We start from the raw sequence: 14,440 nt of genomic DNA on the forward strand, positions 1-14,440 counted from the left end.
TGCTTTATTTATAACCTGTCTAATCCCATTTACAGATGACAGCACTGAGGCACAAACAGATTAGCCTACTCACATCACAAACTTCATAAACTACAAGACCAGAATTCAAATGCAGGAAGTCTAGCTCCAGAGCCCAGGCTCCTAAGCACATGCAGTATCCCTTTCCTAGCTAACTCCCAAAACACACTAATATCCCCTTTATCACCTACTGAGTACTTCTCCACCCTCACTGCTGCCTTCCTCCTCTTTGAAACCTGCTCACTTTAATTCTTCTTCAAAACAAACTTTCTAAGAAATACTGGACGTGATTCTTATAGCCAGTTCTGGGTAATTTCAAATCAGTTCTTGGTTTGAAGAATTCTCAGCTTCTGAGATACGAAAGTTCAGTAGCACTTCACATCTGTTACCTGAAGGAAGAGGGTCAGGAAACACTTACTAGTATCTGGAGGTTTCTCTTCAGATCTGCCAAATAAAAACTCATATTTGGCCTTGGCAACACTCTGGGAATGCGCTGAGACATTGTTAACCCAAACAAATGTCTCTGCCTGCAAAATTAAAACATAACAAAGACATCATTTAAAACATATCATAAAAAATACACCATAAAGCAAACCAACCACAAGAGAATGGTTAGAATGACATATCCACCTGACAAAATGCTACACAGCCATTAAAAATGAAACATGAAAAATATAACACAACAAAAAGCAAAATACAAGATGATCACTGCAAGATTACAATTACATAGAAAAAAAAACATACATCTATAGGGGAATAAGAAAAATATGAAAACTGACTTGATGGGAGGGCAGAACTGTGGTACAGTATCTTTTTTAAATTATAGTTGACATAGAACATATTAGTTTCAGGTATACAACACAGTGATACAAAATGCTCACTATGATAAATGTATTTACCACCTGTCATCATACAAAGTTATTCCAACAGTATTGACTATATTCCCTACACTGTAATTTTCATCCCCATGACTTATTTTAAACTGGAAGTTTGACCTCTTAATCCCCTTCACCTATTTAGCCCATCCTCCCACCCCTCTAGCAACCACCAGTTTGTTCTCTGCATTTATGTTCTCTGCACTTATCTCTATTTCTGGGTATATTTGTTTGTTTGTTCACTGATTTTGTTTTTTAGATTCTACATATAAGTGAAATCATATGGCATTTGTCTTTGACTTATTTCACTTAGCGTAATACACTCTAGGTCCATCCATGTTGTCGTAAATGGCAAACTTTCCATCCTTTTTATGGCTATTATTCCATTGTACATATATACCACGTCTTATTAATCCATTCATCTGTGGATGGGTACTTGGCTTGCTTCCATATCTTAGCTATTAGAAGTAACACTGCAATAAACATAGGGGTGCATATATCTTTTCAAATTAACATTTTTGTTTTCTTCTTCCAGAGCAGAATTCCTGGATTACACAGTACTTCTATTTTTAATTTTTTGAGGAACCTCCATACTGTTTTCCATAGTCGTTGCACTAATTTACATCCCCACCAACAGTGCATGAGGGTTCCCTTTTCTCTACATCCTCAGTAACATTGTTATTTCTTGTCTTTTTTATAATAGTCATTAGCCATTCTGTCTGTGGGAGGTGATGTCTCATTGTGATTATAATTTGCATTTCTCTGATGATGAGTGATGTTGAACATCTTTTCATGTGTCTCTTAGCCATCTGTATGTCTTCTTTTGGAAGAACGTCTATTCGGGTGCTTTGCCCAATTTTTAATCAATTATTTGGGGGTTTTTGGAGTTGAGTTCTATGAGTTCTTCATATATTTTGGAATATTAACCCCTTATCAGAGATATCATTTGCAAATATCTTCTCCCATTCAGTAGGTTTCCTTTTTGTTTTGTTGACGGTTTCTTTTGCTGTGCAGAAGTTTTTTAGTTTGCTGTCCCAATAGTTGAGTTTTTGCTTTTGTTTCCCTTGCCTGAGGAGACAGATCCAGAAAAATATTGCTAAGGGCACTGTCCAAGAGCTGACTGCCTATGTTTTCTTTTAGGAGTTTTTTGGTTCCAGGTCATACATTTTCGTCTTCTATCCATTTTGAGTTTATTTTTGTGTATGGTGTAAGAAAGTGGTCTGGTTTCATTCTTTTGCATGTTGCTGTCCAGTTTTCCCAAAACTATTTACTAAAGAGATGGTCTTTTTCCCAGTGTACATTCTTGCCTCCTTTGTCATAGATTTGTTGACCATATAAGTGTGGATTTTTTTCTGGGCTATCTATCCTGTGCAATTGATCTACATGTCTATTTTTGTGCCAGGACCATACTGTTTTGAGTACTATAGCTTTGCAGTGTATTCTGAAATCTGCGGCTGTGATACCTCCAACTTTGTGCTTCTTTCTCAAGATTGCTGCCATTCAGGGTCCTTTATGGTTCCATATAAATTTTAGGATTGCTTGTTCTGGCTCTGTGAAAAGTACTATTGGTATTTTGATAGGGACTGCATTGAATCTGTAGACTGTTTTAGGTTACTATGGACATTTTAACAACATTAATTCTCACAGTCCATAAGTATGGTCTATCTTTCCATTTATTTGTGTCATCTTCAATTTCTTTCATCAATGTCTTATAGGTTTTCAGAGTACAGGTCTTTCACCTCCTTGGTTAAATTTATTCCTAAGTATTTTATTCTTTTTGATGTTATTGTAAATAGGACTGTTTTCCTAATTTCTCTTGCTGCTAGTTCATTATTACCGTGTATATTAATTTTGTATCCTACAACTTTCCTGAATTCATTTATCAGTTCTAATAGTTTTTTAGTGGGCTCTTTAGGTTTTCTCTATATAATACCATGTCATCTGCAAACAGTAACAGTTCTACTTCTTCCTTACCAATTTGGATGTCTTTTATTTTTTTTCTGGACTGAATGCTGCAGCTAAGACTTCTAGTACTATGTTGAATAAAAGTGGCGAGAGCTGACATCCTTGTCTTGTTCCTAGTCTTAGAGAAAAAGCTTTTGGCTTTTCACCATTGAGTATGATGTTAGCTGGGGGTTGCTGGAATTTTTTAAATTAAATTTATGTTACTTTTCTGCAATTAGAAAACTGTATTTTATTTTTAGATGTATCACTTTCCAAATGATTATCATTACCTCACAGCACAGAGTAAGAATATTTGTGCATAGGTTCTACTAAAATATGCCAACAAAAAGTAGTCTTTCCCCAAAAGAGACCATACTTTTTATATAATCAGGAACACCATTCAGCCAAAGAGGGCGCACAGAGTAGAAGTGCCAGTCATCCCATTTATACTAATTGTCCTAAATTTAAGCATATGTCCCAGTGTTCTTTGGAATTCCTTAAAGTCCCCTATTTGAAAGAAAAGCTACAAAAGTAACTGTGAAAGGAGTTCACATCATGATTCGGAATTCCTATGACCTTCTTCCTGGCGAGTGCCTCCCTTCTCTGGCCTAGGATTAATTAAAATAAAAAATAAGTAACAGGCAGAAATTGGAAAACACAGAGAAATCTGACCTAGTTCAATCAAACAGCCATTCTTCTGCCACTTTACCTTGAACTCAAAAATCAACCAGGATCCAGACATTGCCCTCACTGGTTTCCACCCTCTAATTATGAGACATCTTCTTTTCTCATGTCTGAGGAGCAAACCTGACCATTCACTTTGAGAGAAAAACACAAAGGGTTTTATCAGCAACCAAGCAACTACTTCAAAGAGGGAAATCTTATGATTTCTAGTATATTCTTTGGAACAGAAATGATTGACAGTAGTGAGAAGACCCATGATGGGGTTATGATTAACTCCATCACCCTACTGCAGACCAGTTCAACGGGCAGGCTTCTCTTTGTTCTTTAATACCAATATCAAAGAGTTAGCCTGTACAATTTTGAGATAACAATTTATTTCTAAAAATAGCTCTACAATCACTTAATGTTCATAATGTGTAATATTTATATTTATGGTAAAGGTGCACACTCCTCTTGGAGTTACATGCTTGATAATCACAGGCTGTTGATCAACGTTTTCCCCATAACAGAGGAAACATCAACGTTTTGATGTGTTTAGGGAGCTTCAGACTGGTAGAAGAGGAACGCAGTGCCCTAATTTAGGTAGAGTGGTTACGGAAGGCTCTCTGAGGAACTAATACTTGCAAAGATGAGAAGGAGGAGAGGCTCGGGAGGGACAGAAACCCCCATCATCTAAGCAGAGGGAGGGTCATACACAATGGCCTTAAAGCATGAAAGGATTAGGCTTTTCAAATGATTGAAAAGCCCATGTGGCCACAGAATAGTGGGTAAATGGGAAACTATAGAGACTGACCAGGAAAATAACACAGCAGAAAGTAACACTGTAGACCAGACAGGGGCCAAACATACAAGGTGTATAAGTCAAGGAAAGGTTTAATGGGAAGCAAGTGGAGGGTTTGAAATACACGGTGATCACTAACATTTTTTAAAGGTCATCCATTTAAACTTTTAAAAGAGCATATGATTGTTATAGGAAAATGGATTGAAATGAGTCAAGAGGAAGTAGACACCAGTTAGGAGCCCAAGCTAGAGAGTATGGAAGCTTAGAGTAGAACAATGGCAATAAAAATAGGCAGAAGTAGATGAATTTTAAATATATTTTGTAGGGAGGATCTACATAAACTTTCTGATAAATTGGGTTTCAGGAATGAGAGACAGGGAGAAATCAGGGATAATTATAATGAATCACATTTACTAACCACTTAGTCCCAGCAAATCACTGCTCTAATGCAGCAGAGAAACTTAGCATGTCTGACTCCATATTGCTTCTACTTCCATTGGTACTGTGACTTACAGCTTAGAAACTTCTGCTTACCCCTGCACACAGGCATGTTACAGCTAAGATTTGCAAAAACTGTTTTCTATCCAAAATCTACCTCACCCAGAGAAATAAGGAAGTATGTACAAAATGACTCTGCTATGTTCAAGATTTACAGAATGACATGACCAGATTCCTGTATGCAAAGATCAACTGACCCAAGGACAAAGTTACACAGCCTTCTTCAGATGTTTACAGACGTCAGTCACCTTTTGACTCCAACCCTCTCCTACTTCCCCCTCTTCCTAACATAAAAGAATCTCAAATCTCATGCCTGGGGAGATGGTTCTTTGGGACAATACTCCTAATCCACCATCAGTTTGCTGGCTTTCTAAATAAAATCGCTTTCCTTGCCCCAACATCTTGCCCTTGACTTACTGCTCTATCATGTGGCCAGTGGACAAACTTGGACTTTGTCACACTAATGCAATACATGGGATATCTCACTTTACACTCAGAACAATCATACGAGGCGGGCACTACTATCATCCCAGTCTCATATGTAGAGAAAGAAGCAATGAGTGGGTAACATGTCCAAGGTTATAAAGCCAATAAATTACAGATTCAATTCTGAATCCAGAACCCATGACCCAGGGAATGACTCCCAGGAATCTGGCCTGAGCATCTGGCTGCGTGCATTGAGACAGGGGAGACTAGAGAAGGAACATTATCAATAGCGTGGATGTGGGCTTCCAGGTGACCCTGCAAGGTCTCAGTAAAACAACAGAAAAGAAAGTCCTAAAAACAAAATCCATTGCTATAGTGCTAAAAAACAAGAAAATATGCTGTCTATGAAGAACCAGTTTTAAGAAATTGCAGAAAGATAATTTTTTGGCATAGTTTCAATTTAAAGCCTGAAAACTGTTCTGTAAAGGAACATTCCTCTTGAGAAAGGGTTCTTAACCTCAGTTCCATAGGGGTCTATCAACAGAATTCTGGAAATCTGAAGTTAGACGGTGAAAAAAAATTCCATCTTCTTTTCACTTACCTTAAGCTGAAATGTAGCATTTTTTTTCAAATATGAATGTATGCAATGAACCACAGTATTACTACCAGTAGCTGCAACTTTGTTATCAATAGAAATCACCATTTTCACACCACCTAACAGTTACTGCAGATATTTTAAAAATATAATTTATACTCATCCCTACTTTGAAATGATAGTAGTTACTAGACCCACCACTAAATTAAATTATGAATAAAGAAACATACTACCCTATCAAAAACTTGTTTAGTATTTTGTTAAACACATGAGTTAAACACTGTAACTGGTTTTCCTGCAGCTCCATGTATATTACTGTATGTACTTAGAAGCATTATTCTGACAAGAGATCCAGAGCATTAACCCGACTGCCAAAGGGGCCATGGCACAAAAGAAGAGACCTTTTCTTTACTACAGAGAACAAACTGATGGTTACCACAGGGGAGGTGGGTGGTGGTGTGGGGGAAATACATGATGGGGATTAAAGAGTACACTTATCATGATGAAATAAAATAAAATAATTTTAAAAAAGAAAACAAACAAACAAAAAGAGACCCTGCTCAAGAGCACTGTGTAAGTTTATACATACATATATATATTTAAGAGAATAAAACTGAAAATACCAGAGTATGATATCTTACTATGCAGTAAGATAAGTACTGTTTTTTTCTTTAAAGATTTTATTTATTTGAGAGAGAGAGCACGCGCACATGAGAGGGGGTAGGGTCAGAGGGAGAAGCAGACTCCCTGCTGCGCAGGGAGCCCGACATCGGACTCGATCCTGGGACTCCAGGATCATGACCTGAGCCGAAGGCAGTTGCTTAACCAACTGAGGCACCCAGGCGCCCCAAGTACTATTTTATGAAACTCCTAAGTTACTTGTGTGCATGCGCACGTGTGTGTGTGTGTGTGTGAGAGAGAGAGAGAGAGAGAGAGAGAGAGAGAAGGAGAGAGAGAGAGAGCATGATGTAAAATGTATTATCTTACAAACTGTTGGAAACACATTGCTCAGAGTGGCTCTTAAACTTCAGCATGAATTGGCATCATGTATAGGGCTTGTTAAAACATGTACTTTGGATTCACCCAGAGTTTGTTTCAGTAGGTCTGGAATGTTTGGCCTGAGAATTTACATTTTCTAACAATGTTACAGATAATGTTAATGCTGGTGCTCCAGGGACTGAATATTGTGAACCACTGCCCTAGGCCAATGTTTTTCATCCTTTCTTGTATATATGAATCACATGAGAAATCTTGTTAAAATACAGCAGGTCTGGGTGGTGCCTGAGATGCCTGAGACTCTGCATTCCTAAAAAGTTCCCAGGGGATGCTGACAGTGGTTCACAGAGCAGATCTGTGCTAAAGTTTGAAAGTAAAGCAGCGTTCAAAGCATATTCAGACTTTAGAGAAGAGAAGCACTTTTTAAAGGGATGTTTTACCCTAAATACACTAAAAGATTCCACTCTGATAAAGCACTCCATTCTATGACAATTATGGGGGAGCCTAAAACCCAACATTCAGACCCGAATCAAAGCATTAACATTCCTCCACCTTGCCCAGTGAAATAAAATCCATTCTACCTACATTAATTATTCTTGGTTACATATATACACACACACATATATATATATATATATATCCTCTTCTCATGCCAAGGGTTATAGCAGCACCCATCTCTAAATTTTTGCAGGTCTTTGAAAAACAGTATTTGAAACAAGCAACTTGACCCATATAATTCAGTACTACTTTTTCCTTCTGTATGACTAATTGAATAAAATATATTCTTCGATTTTGTCACAGTCATTTTAGAAACACAGATCTCATTAAAAAGTATGGGATATGAAGTAACATTAGCAAACGGACTGCCAGACGATCCAGACTTCAATCCCACCTGGAATTATCACTCAATCTCACACTAATGCTTAGTCTGTGGACGTTAGCTTCCTTACTGATAAAGAGTGTTATTCAAATTTATCTCTAAGGTCCCTTCAAATTCTGAAGCACAAAGATTCTTCACACTTCTGAACCACCTTCACAGATATTACATTAAGGAGGAAAAACATAAATCTTTCCCTTATGCTAACATTACAATGACATGATTACCAAAACATGCCTTGCATTTAAGGATGCAAGTCCACCATTACATGGACAGGACAAATAAAATCTCAATCTTAGTTTTACATGGCTTTTCAAATTTGCAAAGAATTTTCACTTACATTATCCAACTCTCAGGATGTTACTGACTATAATTACCAATCTTAGACACATGAGAAACACTACTGATGTAAAATAATTTTTCTAATTGTCTAGCTGCAAAAAATCAAGAGGAGAAAGCAGACAGCAGCAAGCAAATTTTAGAAGTAAAAGTAATTTGATTTGGGAGGGGAAGGATGGGGCCAGAGGAAGGGAAGGGTGGAAAAGGGACAGAGAGTAGAGTTTGAGGGTGGTGGTGTATGCTCTTTCATTTCCTCATCATTTCCATGTCAGTGTGGTGAGAGCCTCCTACTCGGTCAGAGCTAAGTATTATCAAATGCTTTAAGCCAGAGACGATTAAAAGCTAAATAAAAGGCCAAAAAACCAGTATTTCAGAACTCATTAAGAACAAACACTTGGTTCCAACATTCACACTTCACACTTGAGCCTGTTCAGTCCCATCTGCTCCCACGGCCCAGCAGAAGTGAGGCTGTGGAAACAGGGCACTGTGCATGCCATGGCAAGTGCCCGCCTTAGTGCTAATGCTGCCAAAGGCGATGGTTAGATGGGTGTTACGGGCTGAACTGTGTCCTCCAAAATTCATTATGTTGAAGTCTTAATCCCCAGTACCTTAGACGTGATTGTATTTGGAGATAGTCTTTAAAGAAGTAATTAAGTTAAAATAAGGTCATTGGGTGGACTCTAATTCAGTATGACTGGTGTCCTTATAAGAAGAGGAGATGAAGACACAGACACACACAGAAGGAAGACCATATGAAGACACAAGGAGAAGCCAGCCATCTGCACACCAAGGAGAGAGGCTTTCAGAAGAAACCAGCCCTGCTGACACCTTGATCTCAGACTTCTGGCCTCCAAATCTGTGATAAAATAATTTTGTCTCTGGCTGTCTAAACCACCTACTTTGAGGTACCTTATTGTGGCAGCCTAGACAAGTACTACATTAGGGAAGGTTGCAAGAGCTAAGAGCCAAAAGAAAGTTATTTAGGATGACAAGTAAAAGAGAACAGAACCAATCAAAGCCATACCACACAGTACTCAAAGGCCAGGGGGAGGGGGAAGGTAGGGAGAGGAGTGGCTAAAACAAGTAGGATTAGTAAAAAGAATGGTTATCCAAAAGTTAGATCCCCAGATCCCTACCTCTGCTTCAATGGGCAAGTGTCCCTCCGCAACCCAGGCAAAAGAATGGAGCTGTACTCACTGGAGAGATTTTCTGAAGAACATCTCTGGCTGAGGGTCACCAGGCATAGATGATACAAGACAGCAGAGTGGAAATGCGGTTTGTTTGCTAAGTGTTAGGATGCTTAGACTTCTCCCATCCAGCCTGTAAAATGCTGGCACCCTAGACTTTACCCTGCAGGCAGGCAGATGTGAAGAGTTTTCTCTGTAGAATGTAACCAGCCCAAGAAAGACCTAGATAATTAAACCAGGGGTCCACTAATACATGGCCTAACCACATCCCCATACAGCAAAGTTTAGAACTACCAACTGGCTATTAGACCCCACTTTTACATTACATCATATTCCTTAATTTTTACAACTGTGACACTTTATGAAAATTACCATCCAGTTATTTTGTAGAATGTTCTTCCCCTTGGGTTCATCTTTACATTTCCTCATGATTAAGTTCAGATTATGCATCTCTGATGTATCATAGGAAGTGATGCTCTTCTGCTCTTTGCATCCTCCAGTGGCACACAATTTTAACCTGTCCCACCACTTAATCATATTCATTTTGATCTGCGAGGCTTCTCCACTGTCAACTGCAACCTTTCCTCATTGCAATTAATCAGTATGCTGTAGAAAAATACTCAGAAACTAAGTAAATACCTCATCAAACTTTTAACCTATAAATTTATATATTTTTATCAGTAAAGGCTGAATTTACTATTTTATTCTATGGGTTGTAATCTACGTTCATTATTTATTTCAAAGTTCGGATTGCCCAGTTTTGACCAGTAGAAGTTCTATCCGGTCTCTGTTTTTTTTGACCTGTCTCCATTATTTTATGAGTACCACTTTACTTTCTGGTAAAACAGGATGTTCCAGGCTTCTCCCTAGAATCAGCCATTTCTTTAAAAAAAGGGGGGGGGGCAAAAAAACCTAGTCCCTTTTAGTGAAGAATATTATTTAGTATTTAGATACAAGAACTGGACTTTGGGTGACTGGGTATGCTCATTGCTACTGGGGTGTACCTGCTTATAGACCAGCTCAGAGGACACAGACACACACAAGCATGTGTGCTCACTGCAGCAGGCTGAATAAGGGCCCCCAGCATGTCCACAATCTAAGCCCTGCCATCTGTGAATGTCACCTTATATGGCAAAGACTTTGAAGACGTGATTAAGTTTCTTGATAGGAGGAGATAATTCTGGATTACTCAGGTGGGCCAAGATTTGATAGAGAAAAAGAAGAAAGTCAGAGTGGAAAGAAGAAAGCAGAATGAAACAGTGCTATGCTATTAGATGGATGAAGGGGCCAAATGCCCCTTGTAAGGAATGTGAGAAATGCAGTTCCAGAGGCTGGAAATAGCAAGGAAACTGATCCTCCCTAGTCTCCAGAGGAACCACTGCCTTGCTGGCACCTTGATTTTAGCCCCTAAGACTCATTCAGACTTTTGGCCTCTAGAACTATAAGAGAATACATTTCTGTTGTTGTAAGCTGCCACGCTGTAGTACTTCCTTACAGCAGCCATAGGAAACTAATACAAACACACAGAGAAATATATATACAAGTGCACATTTTTATTCTATACTTGTACATCTATGCAATTAAACCGAGTTCACACTCATATTTTTTCTGTAAGTATACTTCTGCTGCTTTCAAGTACAAATGAGTTGTTAATGAAATAATCACAAGACTTATCAAGGAATTGTTATTCCACAAGTGTTCCTCGTGATTGCAGTTCATCCAAATATACTCCACTGTTCCACTATAGCTAAGAAATTTGTCTTGCTGAAAAGCCAAAAACAAAACCATCCATTTCTTCCATTTACATGGTTATAAAAAGAGATATTCAAATCTTATCATGTGCAGCATTTTTCCCTTTAAAAAGATATTTGACACATGCCGGCATATAAACAAGCAGAAAAAACACTGGTGTTTGAGAAGAGGGTGGCCCAATTTATAGGGGGGGGGATTTAGAATTCCCCTACAACCAGCTCCTACTACCTTGACAGGCTAACTGGATAGATATTCCAAAACCAGTAACAGCACCAAGTAAAATTGGGACAAAGGGCCTCTCAAGAGTTGAGAGAGGCCAAAACAGCCAGGAAACAGGGTAACAGAAAGGGACTTCTAAAGGTAAAAAACAGCTTCAAAACCAAAGAGCAAAGCAGGAATTGGGCTACAAGACCAAAGGGAAGACAGTGGCAAAAAGGAGACCTCAGCTCCTCACCTAGTCACTATCTAGCCCTGCTGCCAAGCCTGTTTTTTTACTGTGTGAGCACAAAGACAAGAGCTGAATTCAAAGCTTTTTTAAAAGCCCCTGCAGGTCCATTTTCATTTTCCCACCAGCTGCTGTCTACTCACTCAGCCCATTTCCTGAAAGCACATTCCCCTGGGGCAGGGCAAGTGGGGGTTCTACTGCTCCTCCAGGCATGGAGTCAGAGAAGCCAGCCTAATGGGGGAAGGGGTGGCTGGGGCTCCAGAGCACACAGAGTCACCCTGCTGCCATTCATCTCACATAAAGTCAAAGGGAAGGATAAGCAGACTTTTGGGCCAACTCAAAGGACTCTTCCCTTGATAATTTGCATCTTGGACCCATTTTAGTTGCCTTCTGACCAAATGGGAAGATTACATCTTCCTTCTTGGAACTGTGCCCACACCGGGCAAGACTCTGCATTCACAACACATTATGACTTACTACAAATAGTGATAGAACCTTTATTTTGGGGGGAGGGCAATGTAGAAAGTTAGGAGCTAGGAAACTAGGATGATAAACACTTATTTGTAACAAAACCTCTGTAAAACAAATGCAAGACATAGGGATCAGGTTTTCCTCACAGCTCCTTCACTAAAGCACCAACTAACTAAAGTGCTGGAGAGCTTCAAAGAAAGAATTAAAAGAAAACTAGCAACCAAATATTATCAGTTCAGAATACATCCTCTGCCTTTCCCACTATTTCATAGTTAGTAATGACAAGGGGGTGAGACCTTTGGCAGCAAATGTACAGGCCCAGTGACAAGATTTCATTTTGCCTTTCCTGTTTCCTTACCTACCTACTACACACCACCTCCACCTTCCTCAGGCTCTGGACCTGTGTGCTTCAGGTTTAAAACTCATAAATGAAACAGACAATGTAAAGATCCAGATTTTAAAGAGAAAAACACACTTTTTTTTAAGCCTTTGAACACATCTCCCTACTTGCTTCAGGTCCTTACTCAGAAGGCTGGAGCTTTCCACATGGGCAGAGCGCTGCAGGATTTGAGCAAATTGAGGGAAGACTGCAAAGCCACATAGAACTTTAGAAGTCAGCCCAGCAAAATCAACATCCCTCCAAGGAAATCAACCAGACTTCGAATAATAGCATTCATAAACGCTCCTCTATGTACTCAAAAAAAAAGACAGGAAGACTAGGTACTGAGAACAATCAAAACCAGTATCACACAAAGCAGACAGACTACAGGCTCACAGTAAGTGTTCCAAAATGTTTTTGCTGAATCCTTATAAACTCAGCAACCTCAAAAAACTCTGGAAGCCCTGGCAGACACACCACAAAAAAATTACATAAATGAAATCTGCCTACTCACCTAAATCTAAGCTTTGCAAAATATGACTGTGTCTTTATTTACTTCAAAGCTTCTGCTAAATTCTGAAAAAAATTACAACCACTCTAATGTTTAAAAAACATGTCATTTGGCACTTTGACAGGAAGAAAAAATAGATGCCAAATGTGACCAAGGTGGAAACCACGAGAAGTAAGTGTCTTCTCACCTTAGTTTGCTACATCTTTATTTCCCTTAACTTAAAGTGACCTCTTGGGTGGCGGTATGTATTTTACTGAAATATGTAATACCCAAGACTGGATCTTACAAATAAGACATGCTAAAGATGGTTCTTGATTAAGGTAAGAAAAGCAGCCACAAATTTCTTCTCAAGGAGGTATGTGAGAGATCAAATAAATTAAACCAACATTCTTTCCTACTTTTGAAGTCCAAGTCATTTACCAGACCCACGTGTATAGAGAAAAAAGTGCTTCTGGGCAAATACAAACATTCTAAAAGTCATAAAATTCAGGTTGTAATTTAAGCTAAAATAACCCATGAAATATTAGGAGTAACCATCATTGCATTAATTTCTACAAGAAAATATGCAGTCCAAAGCAAAGTGTCTCCAAACTCCTCTTGAAAAACACCAAATGATCATGAAATTGGCATCATAAAGAAAACCATTAAGGACCAGGTCAACCACCCTGGAGCTGGTTCTCCCTGCATCTGGTTCTTCCTGCAGGACATAAATCCAGAACAGACAATACCAAGCATCACATCCCTAGCTGCTAACAGATGCCTATTATGAAGAAATGTGCATGATTTATAAAATATACATCTGTCAAGGCAAGGTACAGAAAGACACCAAATAGAACACTAGGTCCTGAAAACAGAAATTTAACAAAAAATTCTAAGTCAATTCTCAGACAAATAACACTACCTATCGATGGTCTTAATTTTCACCAAATTTTTAATTTTAATTTAAAATGAAACAAAGTGAAATATTTATGCGGGTGCTTAATACCCCTGTTAATCACCAGTAAAGTCATTTTTTTAAAATGTCCTGACAAAGCAAGATACATTAATTGCCACATTTTCCACTGATAACTTCTCAGCATCCTAGCTTCAGGAAAGGCATGATGGGCAATTAACAGGTAAAAGACACTACACGAGGGGCGCCTGGGTGGCTCAGCTGGTTAAGCATCTGCCTTCAGCTCAGGTCATGATTCCAGGGTCTTGGGATCGAGATCCGCATTGGGCTCCCTGCTCAGTGGGGAGCCTCCTTCTCCCTCTCCCTCTGTTGCTCCCCATGTTTGTGTGCTCTCTCTCTCTGTCAAATAAACAAAATCTTAAATAAATAAATAAATGAATGAATAAATGAATGAATGAATGAATAAATAAATAAATAAATAAATAAATAAAAGACACTATATGAACTGACAAAGTGATCTGGATTTTGATCTCAGATCTCCGTTCTTTAAACTTAAGCATTGTCAGGATACTCACACTACCTTCAATACTAAAAAGTTCTAATTCTACATGTTTAGATTTTGCAAAGACACACATTTGTAATCCAAAATGAGTAAACTTCTCAGAAACAAACTGCTTACATAAACATGATAAAAGTAAATAATTATTTCAGGACTTTTATGTCCCATTTGGTCAATTACCTCTTCAGGGACATCAAATTGTACACTGGTC

The 14,440-nt window shown here is 38.6% G+C and overlaps 1 protein-coding gene across 1 annotated transcript in view; it reads right to left on the minus strand.

Moving 5' to 3' along the window:
• Positions 1 to 14,440, minus strand: part of PSD3 (pleckstrin and Sec7 domain containing 3) — a 522,661-nt gene that overhangs the window by 455,288 nt on the left and 52,933 nt on the right. Inside the window, exon 2 of the mRNA XM_035003894.1 lies at positions 437 to 545. Coding sequence (XP_034859785.1) covers positions 437 to 545 — 109 coding nt within the window. The remainder of the gene's footprint in view (positions 1 to 436; positions 546 to 14,440) is intronic.

Source organism: Mirounga leonina, unplaced genomic scaffold (genome assembly GCF_011800145.1).
Source record: "Mirounga leonina isolate KUSES-001 unplaced genomic scaffold, KU_Mleo_1.0 Mir_128, whole genome shotgun sequence".
NCBI classification, from domain to species: domain Eukaryota; kingdom Metazoa; phylum Chordata; class Mammalia; order Carnivora; family Phocidae; genus Mirounga; species Mirounga leonina.